The 26,318-nt window shown below is 43.1% G+C and overlaps 1 protein-coding gene across 1 annotated transcript in view; it reads left to right on the top strand.

Moving 5' to 3' along the window:
* SIL1 (SIL1 nucleotide exchange factor) overlaps positions 1–24,217 on the top strand; it is a 72,341-nt gene extending 48,124 nt beyond the window's left edge. The window contains exons 9-10 of the mRNA XM_060786404.2: positions 13,216–13,380; positions 23,786–24,217. Coding sequence (XP_060642387.2) covers positions 13,216–13,380; positions 23,786–24,139 — 519 coding nt within the window. The 3' untranslated portion in view covers positions 24,140–24,217. The remainder of the gene's footprint in view (positions 1–13,215; positions 13,381–23,785) is intronic.
* The last annotated feature ends 2,101 nt before the right edge of the window (positions 24,218–26,318 follow it).

Genomic DNA, 26,318 nt, shown 5'->3' on the forward strand with positions numbered 1-26,318 from the left:
TTGTGGGGGATAGCAATTGTGTATCTCATATGGCCTGTCCTACACCCCTTAAACTAGTCTGCCATTCTCAGTTATGATAGAAGATATTATTTTGTCACCAGCAGTGGTGTCTCATGGCTTCCAGGTCAGAAGATTGGTGAATCTGGGTTTTAAAAGGGTTGTTCAAGATACTGAGCTGATGTTGGCACCTTAGATTGTTCTTTTAAAATTAGGGCTAAACCCAGAGTTCAATAAGGGAAGTAAGATATGCATGATGTTGTCCTTTGCCTCAGGCAACAAGATGTTTTGGCTTATCCCTAGGGCAGGTGTAGTGTTGACCACAAAGGATAGCGTTCCATAAGTCAGATACCCATATCTAAGTCATGCTATGCCTGCAGGGCAAAGTATTTGCCATAATGTAACAGACATATTCTGCTAATAGCAGCAGAAACAAAGTTGAACATACAGCAACGCTGTACATTGTGGCTATGTTTTGTGCATTTTGCATTATGGAGTTCACGTTGAGCAATGACACCTAGTCATTGATATGTGTTTGCGATGTGATTGTTCTGCATGAAGATTGTGTTCAGTACGACCCCATATAATAATAATAATAATAATAATAATAATAATAATAATAATTTAAAAACTTTATTTGTAACCCGCTCTATCTCCCCGGGGGGAGGGGGGGTGCTCAGGGTGGTTTCTAGGCAGAAAGTGGCAAACATTCAATGCTATAATAAACAAACAAACCAAATCAAAACAAAACAATAAATAAATAAAATAGCATCAGTAAAACTTATAATGACTAACCAAACAAATAAGTAATTCAAAACAAACAAACTTCATAATACACATTTATATCATAATAAGATCTAAATAATTAAAGTGCCTTAGAAGTATAAAACGATGAAGATGTTATATAAAATAATGATGTACAACAGCCAACAGCACCAGGGTGGATTTTCAGTATCCAAACAAGGTTACATATTAAAATGTTCTAGTCTTCCTCCTTTCCATAGGCTATGGTGCAAAGATGGGTTTTACGTCTTGGGGAGGGAGTTCCAGAGGTGGAGGGTGATCACGGACAAGGACCCCTCTCTTGTTCTCACCAACCGCGCTTGAGATGGGGGTGGGACCGAGGGCAGGGCTTCCTCTGCTGACCACAGTGTCGGTTTTGGTTAATATGCAGAGATGCAGTCAGTTAAATAACCTGGGCCCGAACTGTTTAGGGACCGAGAGCAGGGCCTCATCCACTGACCTCAGTATCCATGTTTGTTTATATTCAGAGATGCGGTTAATTAAATAGCCTGGGCTCAAACCGTTTAGGACCTTATTGGTAATAACCAGCACTTTCTATTTAGCCTGGAAGCAGACTAGCAGCTAGTGGAATGGCTGCAACATTAGAGTACTTCTTTTAATAAGCGGCATTCCAGTTAGTAACCTGACTAATGTCTGAAGTAGCTGAAGCTCCCAAACTATCTTAAAAGTCAGCCCCACATAGAGAGCATTGCAGTAGTCTAAATGAGATGTAACTAAGGTGTGGACTACCATGGCTAGATCTGGCGTCTCACAGAGAAGGACCCCTCTCTTGTTCCCACTAACTGTGCTTGAGACGGGAGTGGGACCGAGAGCAGGGCCTCCTCTGCTGATCGCAAGTTTCGTTTTGATTTATATGCAGAGATGTGGTTAGTTAAATAGCCTGGGTCTGAACTGTTTAGGCCTTATAGGTAATAACCAGCATGTTATATTTAGCCTGGAAGCAGACCGGCAGCCAGTGGAGCTGCTGCAACATTGGAGTAGTTCGCTCCCTATGTGACGCTCCAGTTAATAACCTGGCTGCCGATCTCTGAACTAGTTGAAGTTTCCAAACTATCTTCAAAGGCAGCCCCATGTAGAGAGTGTTGCAGTAGTCCAAATGGGCTGTAACTAAGGTGTGGACTTTAATGGCTAGATCTGGTGTATCAAGGTATGGACGCAGCTGGCACACAAGTTTTCATTGTGTAAAGGCGCTCCTGGCCACCGCTGACACCTGAAGTTTATTGAAATGATAATTTCAAACAGGAACTTTATTACATGTGTTGGTGTATAAATGAACTGAGTTACATTTATTGGGGCATAATATTCTTAATAATAATAATAATAATAATTATTATTATTATTTTAGCTCCTGCAAGGAGAAGTTACTTTTTTCTATCACAGTTCCCAGAATTCCTCAGTAGCCTGTCTACTGGCATATCTGGTTGGCAGCTTTGGAGAGCTGTCATCTAGCAAAGTTAATGTTTCTAAGCTCTGGTATGATGTGTTTGAAACCAAAAGTGGGATGCACATGATCTAGAAGTGGTGATTGACGGCAGACAATTCAATCTAGCACCTGCTGAGTAAAGTTTTATGGTGAGATTATATCATTCAGGTGCAAATGGCTTCACAAAATTCATGTTCTGCTATTGCTCAGACTTGCAGTAGTGAAGAATTCAGTACAAAAATATAGATTATATTGTAAGAGCTCCCTTGCATTTTATAGAAGCATATATTTTCCTACTAGCAAAACAGAGCCACTTAATCAATTCAGATCAAATTTGATGGTATTACTTAGTGATTGAAGGTATAAGGTCATGCTGTTTTGATCTCAGGCCCAATTTTCCACCTTTCCAGTAAGGCCCATCCTCCTCCTGTGATACAGTTTGTGTGTTGATCAACAAAGTTCAAAACTCCCCATAATAAAGGAGGATATGATTGCTACCTGGTGTGTTTATATCAGGGCTTTAGTAAAGAAGGATTCCTATTTTCTGGCATGCTTTATTAATATGCTTTGCTGTGGTCCTTCAAGTGCACGTTCCAATTATCTTTAGTCCTTTTATTTTGCTAATTGAATTCATTCTTCAGTATGCTTTAGCTACAGTGTGTGTATAATATTAATACCTACCACATTTCAAGCATTCAGTGTTCTTCAGGATCAAGGACTAAATTGTTCTAGTGAACAGTCAGCATATGAGGTTGGTTGACGAAAACATTGCTTTGCTAGACTTCTCAGTTGTATTTGGCATTATTGCTCGGTAGTGGAGAACCTCTGGCCCTGAGGACATTTTAATACATCACTCTCAACCCTTACCATTAAGGATATTTCTATGAGAGCTGGATCTTCTGGGTCGTTGAACTCCAAAAAAAATGAGTGTCCAAACGTTGTTGACCTTTCATAGATCACCACATTATTTTATTTTAAAGGTTTATTTCAGAGGGATTGTTGTGTACCTTTAGGTAGTTTCCAACTTTGGATGACTCAAAGACAAAATCTATCAGAGGGCTTTGTTCAAAAGGGTTTTGCTTTTGCTTCTCTCGGAGAGAGTGACTTCTCAGACTGAGATTTCATATCAAACCACAGATCTGAATCCAGTTCTCCACAGTTGTAGTGCAGTGCTCAAGCCACTACACCATGGTATTTGAGAATGAGATATATATTACCCTATAGAACAGTAAGTCACATTTTGGTAAATTAGATGGTCCCCTTAGCCCAGTCTAGTATCTTGTATATTTATTGGGGGCAGCTTTCTAGTGGTTCCTGACAAGAGTCAGTTGGATACTGAATGGAGACCTTCTGCATCCAGGCATAAGCTCTGCCATTAAGCCATAGGCATTCTGTACCTCTGATCCTGATGATCTGCCTGTAATATTTACTTTAGATACACTGTGTATTTTTCCCTGTTGGTTAATCAAGATACATTGACATAGTCCACAAAAGACTGCTTGTCTGCAGTTGGGGGCTAGAGGAACAGCAACAGTAAAGGTAAAGATTTTCCTTGACATTAAGTCTAGTTGTGTTCGAATCTGGGGGTTGGCGCTCATCTCCATTTCTAAGCCAAAGAGCCGGCATTGTCTGTAGACACCTCTAAGGCCATGTGCCTGGCATGACTGCATGGAGCGCCATTACCTTCCTGTTGAAGCGGTACCCATTGATCTGCTCACATTTGCATGTTTTCAAACAGCTAGGTTGGCAGAAGCTGGGGCTAACAGCAGAAGCTCATCCCAATCCCCGGATTCAAACCACCGACCTTTCAGTCAGCAAGTTAAGCAGATCAGCAGTTTAACCTGCTACACCACTGAGAGACTTTAATCCTTGCAAGACAGATGAGAACGGTGAACCAAATGTTGTTGTTTCACACAGGAAAAATATCTCTAACCTACTGGCTGTTGCCTGATGTGACCTGCAGTCCAACAATAACTGGAAGACCTTTTGTTCTCTGAGATTCTGTCACCCCTTTGTCATGGTCTGCAGGTGGCTGGCTTTCTGAGATCATGGGTTCTAGAGGACAGGAGGCCTTCTTTTTTAGTTCTCCTGCTCTGGCTGTTTCCTGCTTCCAGTTCAAAGTGCTATAATTAACAGGTAGCTAAACAGAGGATTGCATTGGAGGACCTAGGGATTCCTAGAGAGGTGTTCTCTCTAGAAATCTCTGGGTCCTTTAGTATGACTGGAGGAAGTTGACCTTAGAGACGTACTAGAGGCCCCAGAGACTGCTAGAGATGTCATTGTTGATCAAATCCATGAATAATCAAATCTGCAAAAGTCAAAACTACAAATGTGGAGGGATGACTGTATTGAGATAGAGGGAAGGAGAGATTTGATATTGAATTAGTGGGACGGACCATGAAAGGCCTTTGAAGGGAGGGGGAAAGAATTCAACATTGTCAGTGTGCAGTATTACTCTCATTCATTCATTCTGTCTCAAGGACACTCAAAGTGGCTAACAATTAAAATTAGACAAAGCATAATTTAAATCTAAAGTATGCAAACAGTAAAATAGAACTAAATATTGGGCATTTTAAAAATACATAATAAAAAACCATTTTTTCCCATTTTGGCTGCCTACAAGGATACCTGGATGTGTTGCTATCTTGTGGGGGGCTTCTGTCATGAGAAGCTGGAGCTAACAGATGGCAGCTCACCCCGCTCCCCAGATTCAAACCACTGACCATTTGGTCAGCAGTCCTGCCAATGCAAGGGTTTAATCCAGGGGTCCTCAAACTAAGGCCCGAGGGCCGGATACAGCTCTCCAAGATCATTTACCTGGCCCTCGCTCAGGGTCAACCTCAGTCTGAAACGATTTGAAAGCACACAACAATGACAACAACAATCCTATCTCAACAGCCAAAAGCAGGCCCACAGTTTCCATTGAAATACTAATAAGTTTATATTTGTTTGAATTGTTCTTCATTTTAATTATTGTATTGTTTTAAAGTGTTTTTGCACTACAAATAAGATATGTGCAGTGTGCATAGGAATTCATTCATGTTTTTTTCAAATTATAATCTGGCCTTCCAACATTTTGAGGGACTGTGACCTGGCCCTCTGTTTAAAAGGTTGTGGACCCCTGGTTTAATCCATTGCACCACTGGGGTTCCAATAAAAAAGCAATGAAAACATTAAAGCCATTCAAAACCTGTTGAACTATATACAACACAACAACCCCTAGTTTGTTGTGTTGTATATAGTTCCTCTTCCAAAACCTTCATGAATTAAAAAAATATCTTAGCCTGCTGCCAGAAGGACAACAGGGAGCAGGTCCTTATGACTTCTCTGGGAAAAGGGGTGTTCCAGAGTCGAGGGGCAGCCACAGAGAAGGCTCTTTCTCGTGTTCCCACCAAAGGGCTTCAGATGCTGGAGGGACCAAGAGGAGGGTCTGTCCTGAGGATCTCAGGCCCAGGCAGGTTCGTATCAGGAGATGTGGTTTCTCAAGATGGAATAATACTGAGGAACTATTTTTTGTGGCGCTGTCTTGTCGCTGGGTCTAGGCTTTTTTGATGCTATCATAGTTCTGAAGCTTTCTAAAGTGAGGGTATGAAGTTTGCATAGCATAGTCTACAGCACTGCGGGGAAGACTTCCCATAATACTGACTGTCAAAACGAAAACTAACTGATTCCTCTGGCAGGCCTGGGTATCAGAGTCTAATAAACATCAGAGTAGACATTCGAAGAATGAGATAATTGCTTCATGCAGCTCAGTAATCCGCCTCCAGCCGTGACCAATATTTGATATTTTTTTGTGAGGGACAAAGCCTTGATAAAGGCCCCTAGCTAAATGTTCGGGACAGACTGATTGAGAGCTGGAGGCTTGGTTCTTCACTGGCTCTTCGGTGATCAATTTGCTCTATGATGCGTGAGATCCATTTACCCTTATCAGGCAGAGTAGCAAAGATGTTGTTGACCACAACTGTTCACGGTTCCGCTGGAAATTGGAAAATGCAGCTGTAGTTTGGACACATTACTCTTTTTGGATGACAGCTCCCAGAATCCCCCAGTGATGCCTATGTATGGGGGATTATGGTATTTATTGCTTCCTCCCCATAACTTTTCTAGACCCTGAATTTAGCATTCTTTTGCAATCATCAAGTACACTTACTTCCGCCTTGTCTGTATTCATAATGCACTCTGTGTCAGTGTAATCAGGGCTCTGCTGTCAATGTATTAACAAGGGTGCCCTGGAATATATTAGCCTTTAGTTGTGTTTTAAAACCCTGGAGCTTCTCTGAATGTGTGTGCGCACCACAGAAAAAGAAGCGAGACTGATGGGCATGTTCATGTAAGAGGAAAATGTTTCCTGAGGGAAAATCCCTTTCTCAGTGCAGACCCTTATATAAAGCTGTGCTTGCAGAAAAATATTTATGGCATTTCCCTGAAAGCTGCGCAGAGTATACTGTTAATCTTACAAAGCGCTCAGCTTGTGTCCTGAAGGAAAGAAGAGTGGACAGGAGGATTTGCTTCCTTCCGTCTTCCAGACATAGGTTCTTATAGTATATTTTGCATTTGGCGGCAGGGGTGAAGGGAAGGGTGGCCCATCTCTGTCTTAGCAGCATCCAAAAACTAACAAGGGTGAGGGAAGGGCTGTATATGGAGCCTCCTCTTCCCATTGCTTTTTCCTGATCACACTTCAGTACATAACACTGTAGGGCTTTTTTCTGCAAATTGCTTTGAGCATGTTCACATCACACGTCCTGCTGGCTACTTTTTCAAGTTGCAGCATGCTCTCTGTAGTGCCTCAGGGGAACTCTATAGGAAGGCTCATGAATAAGGGATTGATAACGCCCAGTTTTCCCAGCCAGCTTACTTTGGAGGAAGGCTCCGAGATGCCAGGCTTTTATAAACCATGCTGAGTGGTTTTGGCCTGTGTGTTGACATCCTAAGCAGGTGTTCCTTTTCCATGCAGTCTAAATATGCAAGGTCTGGCACTCCCATACATGCCTTCTGTCTCGACATCACTTTGTTCATGTGGAGTGTGATGTCGAGACAGAAGGAATGTATGGGAGGAATCTCCTCTGTGCATCCACATGCAGAACATCATCCTTCCTGCATACCAGATTATACAAAGCATCTCCATGTGTAAGAGGATATTCTCCTCTCCATCATCATTCCTGTTATGTGTGGAGATGCTCTACGTAAGCTGGCATGCAGGAAGTGGAGTATTCTTCTGTCATGTAGGTGCACAGAGGCAATTTCTATCTTCTTGACGTCCCTTTTCATTTAAGGCAGCGTTTCTATATAGTTCCGGCCCAGTTTACCTGTCCGAACATATTTTCCCCTATGAACCATCAAGGACATTAAGATCTTCCGGAGAGGTCCTGCTCTTGGTCCCACCACCTTCACAAGTGCGTTTGGTGGGGACGAGAGACAGGGCCTTCTCTGTGGTGACCCCTCGGCTATGGAACTCTCTCCCGAGCGAGATTAGATCTGCCCCCTCCCTCTTGTCCTTCAGGAGGCTAGCGAAATCCTGGTTATGGAACGAAGCATTCCCAGAATAATGGCTGAGACTGATTACAAACCAAAGAGAGTGACCACATGTGCGGACTGAGTTGAACATGATTTGACCATGGCGATTTGGTGTATATGTATTTTATCTATATGTATTTTAACTTTGTATTGTTATATGATGTTTTAACTTGTATTAGTAGCATTGAATCCTTGCTGTAAGCCGGTCTGAGTCCCTCTACAGAGGTGAGAAGATCGGGATATAAAAGTTTTTAAATAAATAAATTGTCAACCTGGGGGACAGGAACCCCGGAAGGTGTGAGGGGGTTTCAGAGGGGTCACCAAAGACCACCAGGAAACACATATTTCTGATGGTCTTAGGAACCCTTTGGCAAAGAAGGCTGAAGATCTCTCCACCTGTCCTTCTCTTCCTTTTTGGAAACAGACAGTGAATCCTCCCACCAAAAGCCCTCCTCTGTTGTGTTCAAATTTGGGCATATTGAGTATTCATGCCAAGTTTTGTCCAGATCCATCTGAGTACACAGTGCTCTCTGGATGTAGGTGAACTACAACTCGAAAACTCAAGGTCAGTGCCCACCAAACCTTTCCAGTATTTTTTGTCGTAGAAGTTCTATTTTGGAAGTTTGGCCCAATTCTATTGTTGGTGGAGTTCAGAATACTCTTTGATTGTAGGTGAATTATAAATCCCAGCAACTACAACTCCCAAATGACAAAATCAATCTACCCAACCCCACCAGTATTCAAATTTGGGCGTATCGGGTATTTGTGCTAAATTTGGTACAAATACATCTTTTTTGGGTTCACGGTGCTCTCTGGAGTTGGTGAACTACATCTCCCCTAAGTCACTGTCAATTCCTCCAAAACCCATCCAGTAATTTTTATTGGTCATGGGGGTTCTGTGTGCCAAGTATGGTCCAGGTCCATCATTCATGAAGGTCTCAGTATCAAGTCTACACTCATTGTCAAGTCTACATTTGATCTTAGCCAAAAGGCTGAGAAGGTCTGTGGAAGTCAGAGCTGAATCAGTTGAAGGTGCTACAAATCCCATTAGCTGTTATATTGTTTTTGTGATTAATCATTATGCTTTAATTATGTTCAATTTGTAACAATAAAAATACATCCTGCATATCAGATGTTTACATTATGATTCATAATAGTAGCAAAATTACAATTACGAAGTAGCAATGAAAATAATGTTATGTTTGGGGGTCCCCACAACATGAAGAACTGTATTAAGGGGCCGCGGCATTAGGAAGGTTGAGAAGGTTGAGAAGGAGAGTGGCGGCAGTTTTGGGGTGGGGAAAGGCAAGGAGAGTGTGCTGTGTCTCTTGATTTGTTTACCCCTGATGAAAAAGAACCATTTGCATGGCTCTTTAGGGTCAACTCACTTCTGTCTTTGCCCTGTGTAGCACAGCAGCTTGTCTGAAGGATTTCCCTGCTTGATGCTTCTAGCAGCAAGACACAGGCAAGAAATCATTGAGAGGGCTTGTAGAGCATGGACATGCAATTTTATCAGTTACATTTATATCTTACCTTTTCTCCAGGGAGTACAGAACATCATACATAGCCAAGGTATAGCTGCAGGAGGTGGGGATGCGGAACTAGGATATTCCCTTGCGAAATAAGATTTCTCCCCAACTAAGGAAATGTTTCTACAGTTCCCATTTTTCTAGCATGGAAGAGAGTGAGGCACTGAAAATATTTATACCAAATACTATTATATCCGCAGTCTTCTTATTCCTTTGCTTTGCTTGTCCCTTTTTTTGGACACCTCTCTAAATGTTCAAATTGAGTTTTAAGTTACTGCAATGCTAGACATTTGGAGACTGAAGAAAACTTTCATTGGGTGGCAATATTTTTTTACAAGAGGGCAGTGCCCATATGTAAGAATCAGCATGGTGTAGTGGTTTCAGCATTGGACTACGAAACTGGAGATTAGAATGTGAATGCCTGCTTAGCCATGGAAACCCATTGGATGACGAAGGGCACACATTTCAAATACAAGGCCCACGGGACGAATTTGGCCCACCACTTCCTTTTATGTGGCCCATGAGGCTTTCAATGCCAGGTTTCTTTTCCGTGTCAGGAGTGATTTGAGAAACTTCAAGTTGCTTCTGGTATGAGAGAATTGGCCACCTGCAAGGTTGTTGCCTAGGGAATGCCTCGATGTTTGATGTTTGATGCTTCTCTCATGTCCCCGCATGGGAAGCTAAAGATGAGATGGGAGCTCACCCTGCTCCCCGGATTCGAACTGCCAACCTGTTTGTCAGCAATCCAGCCGGCACATTGTGCGACCGGGGGCTCCAATGCCAGGGTAATATAGTTACATTTATACAGCCTTACAATGTAAAACAGTCTTTAGAAGGCACCCACAAGTCTGATGTGGCCCTCAGTGAAAATGAGTTTGACACCCCTGACCTAGAGCAAATCACACTCCCTCAGCCTCAGAGGAAAGCAAAGGAAAAACCCTGTCTGAAAAATCTGGGCAAGAAAACCCCATTTTAGGGTTACCTTAGAATTGCCATGAATCTGAAATGACTTTAAGACACACATAGTAGCACCATAATAGTACCATCCCTGTAGCTCTACTCCTAACACTCAGTTCTTGTATTCCCCACTTTCTTTCACAATAGTTCTTTGATGTAGGTGAAGCTGGCCCAAAATCTACCTAAAAGTTTCATGGGTCAGTGAGGGCTTAAGCCTGCATTTTCTGAGTCCCAGCTGAACCGCATCACACTGGACCGAGTTTCTGCTCAGGAGCGGTTTGCTACTTGCCATGTCATCCGGCTTTAATTACCTTTCCCATGGAGTTTTGGAGGATCAGAGCTACGCTGCTCCTCAGTCTCTCCTCTGGTGCACTGCATCAAACATATATGGGTGCCATGGCAACCACCAAATGTTATTTTGTGGGGTTTTTTTGCAAAAGATGCTTGAATTTGTGCAGATTTTAAAATTGCGAAGGGGAAAATTAACAGCATGGGATGGAAAGGAAATTGCTGGGAGGCAATTATTAAGTGGAGTACGATTTGTAGGTCTTCACTAGCATTCCAATAATCAAGCAAAGCCAAAATAAAAATAGGAATAAATAAATGGGAGTACTAATCAGTGCCTGAGTTGTGCATTAAAAAATCACGAAGCAATTTGGATGAAAAACAAGCAATCTAGGTAGATGCCAAGTTCCCTCTGCAGCCTTTCTTTCTCGCCGTTCCCTGACTAAAAAGGAAAATCGGTCGGCACTAGCTGGAATGCACTTTGCGTTAGCACTTAAGAAGAAGGGAGATATTTACACGTATCAGAATTCGGGTACCGTGAGGACATGATAGAGATTTCTTTTCCATTCATTTGTGATGCCATGGGAATTGAAGCATCGCTGTATGCCTTTGCTGTAGTCTAGATAAAGGAGAAAGAGGCGCACATTCTCTACTTTTGAAGAGGATGTAATTGAGAAACAGACTGAACTGGAAAGAAAGGAGATGCTCTGTGCTCAGTCCTGTCCAGAAAATTGTCTCCTTGCAACAGATCTGAAGACAAACCTATAGCTCTGATTTCTGGAACCTTAATATGGGCACAGGAGCCGGGTGGCGAATCATAGAATCCTAGAGTTGGAAGAGACCTCATGGGCCATCCAGTCCAACCCCATGCCAAGAAGCAGGAATATTGCATTCAAAGCACCCCTGGCAGATGACCACCCAGCCTCTGTTTAAAAGCCTCCAAAGAAGGAGCCTCCACCACACTCCGGGGCAGAGAGTTCCACTGCTGAATGGCTCTCACAGGAAGTTCTTCCTCATGTTCAGATGGAATCTTCTTTCTTGTAGTTTGAAGGCAATTGTTCCGCGTCCTAGTCTCCAGAGAAGCAGAAAACAAGCTTGCTCCCTTCTCCCTCTCACATAATACATGGCTATCATATCTCCTCTCAGCCTTCTCTTCTTCAGGCTAAACATGCCCAGCTCCTAAAGCCACTCCTCATAGGGCTTGTTCTCCAGACCCTTGATCATTTTAGTATCCCATACCCCTTTTCCATATCTGATTTCCTTTTAAAGTGCCACCCTCAAATTGCATCTGAATCAAGTACCATCAAGAGAATGTTTCAGGTTAGTCCGTGAGCAGAATAGACTATTGTAGTTTCCACTTGATACCAAAGGCCAGCTGTGTGGGCCTCCAACTCCCAGCAGCCCTAACGATCTTGTTCAATTGTCGGGAATTCTGGGATTTGAAGGCCCAAACAGCTGGAGGGCCACAGTTTGAGGATGCCTGCCATAGGAGCTTCCACTGCTATGTTCATGCCAGAATTATTCCAAGGAAGGAAACAAAAAACATGGAAGGACATAGGTGTGAGGACATCCTGAGTAAGGTGAAATCTCTGATCAAGGATTTCTAAGGAGGCTGAATCCTTGTGTTACTACCACAGTTTGGAGAAGTTACTTCTTTGAACTACATCTGCCATGCTAGCAAGGAGATTCTTGGAGTTGTCACCTTTTCAAGCCCTTGTTTCTAGTATGCGCATCATAACAGTGGACAGATTGAATAGAGGTCTGTTGCCTGCCTCTTGCTGATGTATGTTCCCTGCAGTGATTTCATAAGCTTGCTTCTTTCATTCGAACATTACACTGATCACCTCATATTACACAACTAGTAATGCAATTGCTCTATAAAGAGCAAAGTGCCCACAAGGAAAATATATTTTGAAAATCCCAATTTATAAACCAGAAGGGACCTTCTGGAGAGGCCTTAGATCAGTGGTTCTCAACCTGTGGGTCCCCAGATGTTTTGGCCTTCAACTCCCAGAAATCCTAATAGCTGGTAAACTGGCTGGGATTCCTGGGAGTTGTAGGCCAAAACACCTGGGGACCCACAGGTTGAGAACCACTGCCTTAGATCCAGTGGGGAGTCTTCCTAAGGAAGGCAAAGGTGATTTGGACCACTTTTTCCTGTGCCACCTCCCACTCAGCTCTATAGAGTATCTCAATCCTCAAGAGCTGCTTTTTGGAGACTACAGGTGGGAGATGGGTGAGAGTTCCCATCTCTCTCATCTCTTTTCCTTCTTTCAGCAGAAATGCCTTGTGAGGAGTGTTTAGCACAGAAACACTGGGTTTAAGACAGATGTTTGTCTGTTCCATAGATTTCATTTTCTGACTGTTGTGCATCAAATCATTCTATAAGGCACCTTTCTCCTCCTCTGTTTTAACTCAGGCATCCTCCAACTGCAGATCTTCAACCAATTCCCAGAATTCCTAACCAGCGAACAAACTGGCTGGAGCTTCTGGGAGTTGGAGGCCCAAACATCTGAAGGGTCACAGTTCGAGGATGCCTGTTTTAAGCACTGAATTGTTATGAATCCTTATAACTGTGGCATGGATATAGAAATAGTTTTTTTTTTTTTTTAGATATGGGGGGAATGTTTGGGTATTGGTTAAAGACACAGCACCAGAAAGTACTGATGGACCAAGAAGATAATTTGGTTTTCCTTTCCTTTCCAGGCTCTCTTTGCTTTGTCGTCAATGCTACGCCACTTTCCCTATGCTCAGCAGCAGTTTCTCAAGTTGGGAGGGCTACAAGTACTCAGAGATCTTTGCACAGAAAAAGGAACGGAGACTTTACATATTCGCATTGTGACACTTCTGTATGACTTAATAGTGGAAAAGGTAAGAGGGGCTTGTTAACACTCCACAGGTTTCAAAATAGGCATAAATGCACAGGGATGGGTCAGGTACCAGGGGACTATGAAATGTATCAAAGCCCTCCAATTGGGGAAAGAGCAAGAGTGTATTCTTGGCACTGAAGGAAGCTTGTAATAGGATTTTGGCAAATATATTTTTTATTTCCCTAAACCTTAGCACATGTTCCTGTTAGGTTTAGCAGCAGTTTCTGTTGGTGGGTTGCTGTGAGCTTTCCGGGCTGTATGGCCATGTTCTAGAAGCATTATCTCCTGATGTTTTGCCCACATCTATGGCAGATTCCTCCCATAGCACTGGTGCATAAACCAAACTAGAAGTTCCACAATTGTAGGCACTAGCACTACTTGGCAGAGAAGGGCAAACAAATGGCATGTGCCAACAGAAACTGTGTTGTCGAAGGCTTTCATGGTCAAAATCACTGGGTTGCTGTGAGTTTTCCTGAAGTATTTTCTCCTGATGTTTCGCCCATCTCTATGGGAAGAATCTGCCATGTTTGCCGCATGTGTGTTCTGTAAAGCCTCTCTGAGTCCTTTTTGGGTTGAGAAGGGTGGGATATAAATACAAACAAACAAACAAACAAACAAATAAGGGCAAATAACTCCTAAAACAATGATCCCCAGAATTCTGTAGCATTAAGGCATGGCAGTTAAAGACTGAAGACCTGAAAACATGGCATTGTGCCTTGGTAGTTAAAGTGGTGTCAAACTGCATTAATTCTACAGCGTAGATGCACCCTAAGAGAGAGTTTCTTGCCAAAGGGCACTTAAGGTAATTTGTTGAAAGGATAAGATTCAAATTGGAGAGGCAGGCTCTTAGCTACTGAACTATACCAGCTCTTGCTTGCTTGCACACGTTTCCCTGTTTCTGTTGTGGAACAGATAACCATTTAGCCCTCTGTAGATGACTCATTGCTCCCCAGATCCTTATAAGAGGGAAATCTTCACCACAGACATAGATGGCTGCATTTGGCAGGCTGCACTTTTAACAAGTTACAAATTAGAGGCCATCCCCCTTGACTTTATTATTCTGCTTATACACTGCCTCTTCCCAAGCTTTGTGTGATATTTTCACTGAGAGAGGATGAACATTACTTTGTTGACAGCCACTTGTTGGAGGCTTCTTTCAGAAGGAGGTGACTGCCTAGGCAGGTGTAGCAGTCTGCCCCTCTCCTATTAAAGCAAAGGTCTTGCAGATGAACTTTGATGCTGCCTACTGCTAGTGGAACTACTGGCCCTTTTATCCTTCTCCCTGTGCTCTTCTGCAGATAGGGTTGATCGTTACAAGACATGCAGACAGCATAAAAAAATCTTTGAGGGGAAAATGCAGATGTAACAGTCATAAAATGCCCCCCCCCCCTCTGGTGGCGCAGTGGGTTAAACCGTTGAGCTGCTGAACTTCCTGACCAAAAGGTCGGTGGTTTAAATCAGGGGAGTGGGGTGAGCTCCAGCTGTTAGCCTCAGCTTCTGCCAACGTAGCAGTTTAGAAGCATGCAAGTGTGAGTAGATCAATAGGTACTTCTCCAGTGGGAAGGTAACGGTGCTCCATGCAGTCATGCTGGCCACATCACCTTGGAGGTGTCTATGGACAACGCCAGCTCTTCAGCTTAGAAATGGAGATGAGTACCACCCCCAAGAGTCAGACACAACTAGACTTAATGTCAGGGGAAAACCTTTACCTTTTTAACACACATAAATGAACAACTATTATTTTTGTCCTTGGAAATATGTCTGGAATGAATTACTTTGTAAAATAACTTTGGAGCTCTAGTTATAAACCCATAAACATCTGGATATCCACAAGTGCCCCTCTTCTGGTCGAATGATTGAGTAAGAAAGAAGGCAGGGCTACAAAATCTTGCAGAAAACCTCCTCAGTAAGTACATGGGCCCATGGTATCTGCTGAGGTTTAATTCCAGGACCTGTTTAATCTTACCTTAGTTAAACAGTGTCTTTTACATGAAGGTACCTTCCTTCCGATGTTACTTAGGAGTACAGTAGAGTCTCACTTATCCAACTTTTGCTCATCCAATGGTCTGTATTATCCAAGGCAGTCTGCTTCCTGTTTGGATTAACAGCTGTTTCAATGCATTGCAGTGTTTTGGTGCTAAATTTGTAAGTACAGTACATAACATTACCATGTATCGAACTGCTTTTTCTGTCAATTTGTTATAAAACATGATGTTTTGGTGCTTAATTTGTAAAATCATAACATAATTTGACGTTTAATAAGCTTGTCCCTTAATCCCTCCTTATAATCCAATATTTTCACTTATCCAAGGTCCTGCCGGCCCATTTATGTTGGATAAGCGAGACTCTGCTGTACCAAAAATTGTGAATGCTAAAGTCCCATTTTATACAATGAGGTAGTAAAATGGCATAGTAAAATCATGATTTCCTCTTTGAAAAATCAAGCTGTGGATGGTGGAATCCGAGGATGTGTAATCCGCGGATATGGAGGGCTGACTAATATTTTTTGCTGAGCCTTGAGTTGGCGGGTCAAACTTGCCATCTGTCTTGGTAGGAAACTGTCTTGTTCTTCCTTCCCTTTGGGTTAGGCTTCTGTTCAGCTGTTCCCTTCTCATCATAAGTGGCCAGATACTCTCTGGTTGAAGGAATATTCTGTAAGGTGCCTATGTTACACTCACACTTTGCCATTACACGCTGAGACTCGAGAGGGAACCGAGTGGATTCCCAGTGCACATTCCTGTGTAACTTGGCTGCGTTTCCTTGCCTTTGCTCTTCTCAATCCAGAGAAACACTCTTCCGTAATTATCATATAGTAGTAAGGAGACTCCCGTGATTAGGATCTAATTAATGAAGTACATATATAGCAATTAACACAGGAGGCTGCCAAGTAAAGCAAAGAAAGCATACAGGGCCCCCATTGTGTTCTGGATTTGGCAACGGCGTGCTGTAAGCAACATTTTCCTTCATAAGCTGAGCCAGATGGCTGGCTGGCAAGGCCCATGTGGGAGTTCTGCAGAGGGAGCTGAGCTTCTGGGCCGAGTCCAGATGATGATTTCCATCAAACAAGAGGTGCTGCTTCCCCTCCACGCCTCCTCCTTCCTCTTACTACCTTTTTGGCCGTAATACAAATCCAGGCAGAAGAGAAGGAAAATCAGTATAATGTTATAGAGGGGGAGGCTCCATATTCAGTGGCATCCACTGCATGGAAGCCACAGATGGATGTGACGGGATCAGACAAGATGGAAACCAATTTCTGGTCTTGCTAATTTCAATTGATATCCATTAAAAAAAATTCAAGGATAATTCAGAGAGGAGCACCCACCTCATGATATGATTTTGTTGTGAATGTCCCAATAATGCTTGAGTCATCAAAGGGACCAAGGCATCTACCAATAGTCACGAATTAGTCATTAGCCCACATTGCAACAACGTCACCGTTGGAGGTTTCATTTGGCTTTTCCAATGAATGTTCTGAAATACTATCACAATTTGCAAAGAAAACTGACTGGATGCTATGACCAGCTGCACACTCACACACGTTGTTGTTGTTCATTCATTCAGTTGTTTCCGACTCTTCGTGACCTCATGGACCAGCTCACACCAGGAGCTCCCTGTCGGCCATCACCACCCCCAGCTCCTTCAAGGTCAATCCACTCACACACAGAACCCATGTATATGTTCTTATTTTCTTTACCAAGGACAATGACTGCAGTGCAATAATATCTTTTCATTGCCTCTATTTCAGAGCCTTTGAAAAGTCTAAAAACAGCCTTTCTGTTCCCTAAATCTGAAAAATAGTGCAGCCAGTTCGCTGTATCGATGAATTTGGTATCCACAGATTCAACCATCCACAGCCTGAAAATATATATATTAGGAATTTCCAAAAGCAAACCATGATTTTGTCATTGTATGTATGGTATACTATTTTACTATGTCATTATATATCAGGGCTTCTAAACATTTTCTCACTCGGAACTCCTTTCTGCTGTGAGTTTTCCGGGCCACACAGCCATGTTCCAGAAGCATTCTCTCCTGACGTTTCGCCCACATCTATGGCAGGCATCTTCAAAGGCTATGAGGTATATTGGAAACTAGGCAAGTGAGGTTTATATAACTGTGGAATGTCCAGGGTGGGAGAAAGAACTCTTGTCTGTTTGAAGTGTGAATGTTGCAAATGGCCACCTTGATTAGCATTTAATGGCCTTGCAGCTTCAAATTCTGGCTGCTTCCTGCCTGAGGGAATCCTTTGTTGGGTGGTGTTAGCTGGCCCTGATGGATTCTTGTCTGGAATTCCCCTGCTTTTTGTGTGTTGCTCTTTAATTACTGTCCTGATTTTAGAGTTTTTTTTAATACAGGTAGCCAGATTTTGTTATTTTCATGGTTACCTCCTTTCTGTTGAAATTGTCCACATGCTTTTCTTGACCTCTTTTGGCCTAAGAAACTTAAATGAACCGAGATGTATAGATATAACAAATAGATATAAAACTCAAACATTTATTGATAACAAATCTGCATTTCCAAAGCTTTCTAAACAGGCCATTTTTTCTTTTAGTGAAGTATAGCTGAAGCATTTTCTGTAGAGTCCATTGTAAACAGTTGCACACTGTTACTAATGAGTTTGTGTTAATATCTAGGTGGTGTTCAGAAACCCTTTGCTGTTGCTACATTTTTCACAACCCCAACATTGAGCTAAGGGGGGCCAATTTGGGATCAGGATCCACAGTTCAAGAAGCAGTATTATATATAACAGAGGAGCCACAATGGCACAATGGTTAAACTCTTGTGCTGGCTGAAGTGTTGACATGAAGGTTGGGGGTTCGAATTCGCAAGAATGGGTGAGCTCCTGTCTGTGAACTCCAGCTTCCCATGCTGGGACATGAGAGAAGCCTCCCACAGAGCGTCCCCTGGGCAATTTACTCACACCAGAAGTTATTTGCAGTTTCTCAAAACCCAGTAGAAACAAAGGTCTCACTGTATATTTCAGAATTATTTGGGTCCTAGTCGTATGCACAAGCCTTGTTGAATATTTTGGGTCCTATTTACTAGTAGACCTGCCAAAAATAACCCTCTACATGTGGCTGGTAACTCACGAGGCCTATGTTAACAAGACATAAAAGACATCAGGGCATGCAAAACCTGATGGAAAAATTCCACAAGAAATTCTCTTCTGGTCACAAACGTCTACAGAAATCTGCTTCACTTTGGAAACTTCATTTTGCTAGATCCCTTGTCCCTGCGCAGCAGCTAAAATGTATGGCTTTCTTCAAGGCAAACGAAGGATGCCCAGCCTTCATCCCTCTCATGCCTGTTTGTTTTGTAGCGATTGCATGAAAACGTGCCAGTGAGATTAGATGGTATACGATACAGCATCAATCACTGACTGCCATTGTGGGGCGCAGGAGGTATTTTTAATGCACTCCGCGTGAAATGGCTGCGAATGTGTTTTGAGCATTTGGCTCGCATTTGTAGCCCTTACTTTTATCCCTCCCCTGCGGACTGCTGCTCCCTCCCCACTTTTTTGACAGTATCGTTTTTTGGTGAGTCATTTGTGATTTTGATTACCTCTCCAGGGGCCCCAAAGAGCATTAAAAGCAGGAGTGTAGTCTGTTTAATGCAGGCATTCAAGTCCCAAAGTTCTGCTACAGTGATGATTTCCTTAAACAATCAACTCCAGTAGTCTCATTTGTTGATAGTATTTCAAATACTTTTAACTGGCCCCTGGGAAAAAAGAGGTAGAATAATTCTAACTTTTTTTCCCCACTGAGGACAGAAGATAAAGCAACAGCATTAAATGATATCAGGATGCATCTAAATGAAACACTAGGGGAGGGAAGTTGTTATTACTGTAATCCTCAAGCCCAAAGCCTCTTGAATGTGCCATGTTGCGCTTGTGGCATAATACAAGCTAGTGATTTTTAGCTCCCAAGCACACCCGGGGTGTATGTGTGTGCCAAAAGTGGTGGAGCCAGGGTTCAACAGATGTAGTGGATTCTGTCTATTAGGCTGGGACGAAAGCACCTCCATCATATCTCCTAAGCCAGTGTTTCTCAATCTTCCTAATGCCACGACCCCTTAATACAGTTCCTCATGTTGTGGTGACCCCCAACAATAACATTATTTTCATTGCTAATTCATAACTGTAATTTTGCTACTGTTATTAATTGTAATGTAAATATCTGATAGGCAGGATGTGTTTTCATTCACTGGACCAAATTTGGCACAAATACCCAATACACCCAAATTTGAATACCGGTGGGGTTGGGGTGGGGGGTTGATTTTGTCATTTGGGAGTTGTAGTTGCTGGGATTTATAGCTTACCTATAATCAAAGAGCATTCTGAATTCCACCAACGATGGAATTGAACCAAACTTGGCACACAGAACTCCCTTGGCCAACAGAAAATATTGGAAGGGTTTGGTGGGCATTGACCTTGAGTTTTGGAGTTGTAGTTCAACTATACCCAGAGAGCACTGTGGACTCAAACAATGATAGATCTGGAGCAAATTTTCATAAATACTCAATATGTCCTATTGTGAACACTGGTGGAGTTTGGGGAAAATAGGCCTTGACATTTGGGAGTTGTAGTTGCTGGGATTTATAGTTCACCTACAAACAAAGGGCCTTCTAAACCCCACCAATGATAGAATTGGGCCAAACTTCCCACACAGAACCCACATGTCTTGAAGGGACTCACTGGTGCGAGCCTCCCTCCAGCCTTGCATTCTCTCCCTCACCCATACATGTGCACCTCTCCTCCATGTGCCAAGCACACCTGCTCTCCCTTCCTCACTTGGAGTATCAGAAACAGCGCTCCCCTTGGCTGAGAAGCTGGCTGAGAGGCCGGCTAATCACAGCAGAGGAGGGCTTTTGGTGGGAGGATTTGCTGTCTGTTTCCAAAAAGGAAGAGAAGGACAGGTGGAGAGATCTTCAGCCTTCTCTGCAATAGGGGTTCCTAAAACCATCAGAAATATGTTTTCTGATGGTCTTTGGTGACTTCTCTGAAACCTCCTCATGACCCCCCCAAGGGTCCGGACCCCCAGATTGAGAAATGCTGCCCTAAGCCTTGCTGTTCCTTCTCATCATAGCTGTAGCTTCTCAGGGTACCTGAGAGAAGAAGGCGGAATTGATTTTCCCATTACCAAGATGCTCAACGTTGTGAGCTTTCAGTTACACTAAGAATTTGAGGGTGGTCTAACCTTGGGCTATTAAGAGCCATTAGGTTTACAAAAGACCTGCTGCTATTGGAGAGGAAAACTGTTTGCCATTTGCTTTATTGATTTTGAAATGAAGGGCTAAAATATTCCCCACTAGAGGAGATGGTTAGCTATTCCCAACTAGAGGAGATGGTTGGCTATTCCCAACTAGAGGAGATCGACAAGTCAAATCCAGTGGATTCATGCTAAGCATAACAGTGAAGTCTATTGCTGAGGTTGAGATGCCCGTTAGATCCTCTGCCAGTTGTTTTTTTTTAGGGCTGACTGCCTAAGTCCTTGTGTGTTTGGGGGGGACTTTGCCTGGATAGCAGCAGCCTCATTTAAGCTGTCACATCCCTCTTTTTGGAATATACTTTTCTGGTGCAATGGTTCAAATCAGCACCATTTCCTGTCTCACAGCTGTCTTCATCCCAGTCAGTTTGGTTGGGAAATTTCCTAACCAAGGCGAGTGGGTGGTGACAACAGAGCAGGTGAAGATGGGGCTGGAGAAGTGAGAGTGCCGATGGGTCTGGAGAAGTAAGAGTGTCAGGAAATCAATGCTTTATGCATTGAACATGGGTACATTTCATTGCCTTTGTCCTTGCACTCCAGCCATTTGAGTGACCAAGTGATGAGTGTGGTTTAGAGACTAGTTCAATCCATCACTCACACATTCACCTAGATCAAATGTTGATACTGGATGGGATTAATAATTTTCTGCCCTGCATATTTAAAGGACTCTTGTGTAAACACCACCCAGTCCTGGTTCCATTTATTTGGTCATTTTTGTCATTTTTGTCACACATTCTGTTGCCTTTCTGAAGCATCTAGTGAAAGACTTGGAGGTAGAAATCCAGAAGGAGGTGCAGAGGGGATCTGGGCATGAAGGAGAGAGTGCAGAGTCTTGTTTACCACATTTTGAAATAAGTGAGAGAGGTGTGTGTATGCATATGTGTGTATAAAAGCGCTGCATCTAGAAATGACTTAACTGCACCACGCTACTTGCTAACGCTAACAATAGTTCAGGTCAGGATATATGCGTATTCTTCTGTCCATCTTAACAGCTTGAGCAGTAAAAGCTAATAAAGAAAGCTTTCCTTTCTTTTTTCTTTCCTTCTCCCTTTTCTTCTGGAATCAACAAATGCTTTTATTGTCTCTGGCTGATTTCTTACTTCTAAATGGCTCCTCCCTTCGCAGCAATAATAGATTCTTACATCTTAAAGCAATTTGTCCCCCAGCTTGCTTTAATAGTCAGGTTACTTTTGGTTTTCAAAGTTTTCTTTTCTCTTTCTTTTCTCCATTTTAACAAGGCACTCATGCTAAACAAAGCCTTGGTTTTTTTGTCCTGTTCAGCCGTGATGTGACCCATTTGGGTTCGTCTCCTTTTCTTTTTCATTTTGTAGAAAATGTGTCAAGTTAACTGTGTATTGGAATGAATCAGAGAAAATTTCCCCCTCTCCTTTTTGCATACACATAAAAAGCTGAAATTCAATATGCCTCGCTTCTTTCAAAAGAAGCGGGTATTGTTCCTGTGTACATTCAAGGGATTTTTGACTTATGGCCACCTTAAGGGCTATTCTTGGTATGATTTATTCAGAATGGATATGCCTTTGCCTTCCTCTGAGGCTGAGAGAGTGTGACTTGCCCAAGGTCACCCATTGTGTTTCCATGGCAGTGGCACAGTGGGTTAAACCCTTGTGCTGGCAGGACTGAAGACCGACAGATCGAAGGTTCGAATCCAGGGGAGAGTGCAGATGAGCTCCCTCTGTCAGCTCCAGCCCCCATGCAGGGAAATGAGAGAAGCCTCCCACAAGGATGGTAAAGCATCCGGGTGTCCCCTTGGCAATGTCAGACGGCCAGTTTTCTCACACCAGAAGCAACTTGCAGTTTCTCAAGTCGCTCCTGACATGGGGGGGGGGGGGGAGTGGGAATGGAAGCATAGTCTTTAAGCCATACTCCAATGCATAAACCACTACACCACACTAGCTCTTTAAAAGCAATCTTCACCCTGTATGCCAGGGTGGAGAGCCTGTGGCCTTCTAGATCTTGGACTGTTGCACTCATCTTCCCTAAAAGTTGGCTATGCTGAAACGAGCTGATGGGAAATTGAGCTCAACAACATTTGGAGGGCTAGAGATTTTCCATCCCACATTTAAGTAAGTGTCAGAGCTCAGTAAAAGCAGAGGTAAAGGTTTCCCCGGACATTAAGTCCAGTTGTGTCCGACTCTGGGTGGTGGTTGTCATCCCCAAGATCATGTGGCCAGCATGACTGCATGGAGCCATACCTATTGATCTTCTCACATTTGCATGTTTTTGAACTGCTAGGTTGGCAGAGGTCACCTCGCTCCCCAGGTTCGAACTGCTGACCTTTCAGTCAGCAAGTTCAGCAGCTCAGCAGTTTAACCCACAGCATCACCAGGGGGACCTTAGTAAAGCTCAATAAAGTTACTGTATATACTCATTTATTAGTTGAGGGCATATTTGGGGGCCAAAATAATGGACTTTGACATAACCTGTGGATAAATCGAGGGTCATTCCACAGAGAAGAGAAAAGAATGCTTCTTCAGGGTTAGTCACCCCTGGTCAACACTATCATTTGTGGTCAACACCATCATTTAAAGTTGGTTGTATTGTTTTAATCTACTGCTGTAAACCGCTCCGAGCCAAATTGGGAGTGGCGGTATACAAGTCAAACAAACAAACAAATAAATAAATAAATCATGCGTCTTCCCCACATTCAAAATGACTAAATATGGTACCTTGACAGGGAATATATAGGGGGCCAGTGAGTTCTCCTGGTATGGACTAACTAGATTTTTGTCACTGTAGTCAGAGAGGGGGATGGTTTCTTTTTTTTAGATGAGAGTGGAAATACAGTACTCACACTGACCCATAGATACAGGTTTTGGGGTTTTATATTTTGAGTAACATTTCTAGACTTATATATGGATATATAGGGTTCTTGTTTGATTGCAACCCCTTGATTCCCAATGCCATCATAGCCACTTGTAGATTGCGAGGGCATCAGTTCCCATTTCCAATTTCTTTTGGACCACAGTTCCCCAAATCTTCTAGCTCGTATGGTAAGCGGTAAGCTCGTATGGTAAGCGGTCTTGGTGGCAGAGAAGTTGTTTCCAAGTTCAGGTGAATGCATATACAATAGGATTTGAGGAGCACTAATAATGATAATAATTTTGGGGGACTTGGTTACAGATGTTGCACAACGAATCCCACGATGACAACGACCAGGTCCGCGAGAGGATCCAGCAGTACAGCCACGTGACCTTGGTGCCGGCCATTGTGGAGCAGGGCTGGTGTGCCATTATTCCCAACCTGCTGAGGATGCCTGGGCATGACAGCAGGGAGAAGGTGCTCAAGATGGTGCATGTGCTGCTGGATTACTGCCGAGAGAGTTACACCCAGGACCACAGCCTCAACCACACGCTGGGCCTCCTCCGCCAAGAGTACGAAGAGCTGGCAGCAGAAGAGCAAAAGGAAGGGGACGAAGATGGCTATTTTAAGGAACTCCTTAGCTCTATAAATAGCATTGCCCAGGAACTGAAATGAAAAAAAAACTTTGGTGGTGTTGGGATTCACTGATCCATCTGGAAAGAGCTTTGTCCAATAAACAAACACTGAACCAACCTTTTGGCTTTGTGTAGTCCCTGGATGTGGTAATTCAGCCCGTTGTTCCAAGCGAAACTGTCTCTACAAATAGGTGAGGGCCTTAAAAACACCAGTTTTCACTTGATATTGAAAACTAAGTAAAATCAGTCCTGGTTAGTACTTGGAGGGGAAACTGCCAATGAATTCCAGGTGCTGTACACTATATTTCAGAGGAAGGAACTGGAGAAACTGCCTCTGAGTATTACTTCCGTGAGGAAACCTTATGAAATATGCATGGGGTCGCCACAAATTGACAGACTACTTGAAGGCACATACTCACACACAGAAGGCAGTCTGATGCCTACTGAAGCAAGGCTCCTATCTTGTCTCACTCATGTCAATCAAAATCAGTTTTTGGGCCATGAATATGCAAAGGGTGGGTTATTTGTATGGAAGGGGAATTTCCCGTAGAAAAGGTTTTGCCTCAGAACATGTCAAGAAGAAATGGTATCTTTTTCTACACAGCTGCTGTGTTTCCTTTTGTACTTTGGCAGCTGTTTCCATCTCACTTATTGTTGTCTAAAGAGCAGTTTCAACGTAAACATGTTTTTATTAGTCCTGGCAACTCTGAGCTTCTATCTGCAATTCAGAGTGACAGGGACTGAATCGTGGATTGCTGAGCCATTAAACCTTGAGAAGGATGCTGCTTCAAAAATAATGTTCTAGCTCCATGATTGCCAAACACCATTTGGGGGAACTCTGGGATTCCTTTATTAAAGAGATTGATAACAGCAGGTAAATTTCACTGAGCATCAGCTTTTTCATTATTGAACTTAGCCTGCAATGTGCAGCTGCAGAAGTAAACAGGAGGGGGTTTCTAAGAGCACATCTACACTGCAGAACTGATGCAGCTTGACACCACTTCAACTTTTTTCAAAGGTTTCTAGCCTTCTCTACCAAAGAATGATGGTTTCTCACCAAAGTACAACCCAGGATTCCATAGCATTGAGCTGCATCCGTTAAATCAGTATCAAACTGCATAAAAACTTTAGTGTAGAGCCAGACTGAGGATTTGTTTACACTGGACACAAATCCCAAAGTTACCCACATGTCAGTACTGTCTCTTTTCAAAACATTTAAGGACTTCCGGTCCTTAATATGGAGTAAACCAAGTTTGAATGGTTTATTCCTGTGTCAAAAAAAGTCAGGAAATCCTGTGGAGTTTCAGTTGAGCTATGTAGACTCCACCCCACTGCCATTGTGGGTTGGGTATGGAACGTGTAAACATCTCTGATGACAGGGGCAGAATTCAAAATGATCTTAACAGATTAGAGAGATAGGCCAAAACTAACAAAATGAAGTTCAACAGTGACAAATGCAAGATACTCCACTTAGCCAAAAAAAAAAAAAAGAAATGCAAAAATGCAGAATGGGGGATGCCTGGCTCGAGAGCAGTACGTTTGAAAAAGATCTTGGAGTCCTCGTGGACAACAAGTTAAACATGAGCCAACAATGTGATGCGGCGGGGAAAAAAGCCAATGGGATTTTGGCCTGCATCAATAGGAGTCTAGTGTCTAGATCAGTGGTTCTCAACCTGTGGGTCCCCAGATGTTTTGGCCTTCAACTCCCAGAAATCCTAACAGTTGGTAAACTGGCTGGGATTTCTGGGAGTTGTAGGCCAAAACATCTGGTTGACAACCACTTGTCTAGATCCAGGAAAGTTATGCTACCCCTCTATTCTGCCTTGGTTAGACCACACCTGGAATATTGAGTCCAATTCTGGGCAGCACAATTGAAGAGGGATATTGACAAGCTAGAATGTGTCTAGAGGAGGGCGACTAAAACGATCAAGGGTCTGGAGAGCAAGCCCTATGAGGAGCAGCTTAAAAAGTTGGGCATGTTTAGCCTGAAGAAGAGAAGGCTGAGAGGAGACACGATAGCCATGTATAAATACATGAAAGGAAGTCATAGGGAGGAGGGAGCAAGCTTGTTTTCTGCTGCCCTGGAGTCTAGGACGCGGAACAATGGCTTCAAACTACAAGAAAGGAGATTCCACCTGAACATTAGGAAAAACTTCCTGTGAGAGCTGTTCAGCAGTGGAACTCTCTGCCCCGGAGCATGGTGGACGCTCCTTCTTTGG

Source organism: Anolis sagrei, chromosome 1, assembly GCF_037176765.1.
Source record: "Anolis sagrei isolate rAnoSag1 chromosome 1, rAnoSag1.mat, whole genome shotgun sequence".
Classification (NCBI taxonomy): Eukaryota; Metazoa; Chordata; class Lepidosauria; order Squamata; family Dactyloidae; genus Anolis; species Anolis sagrei.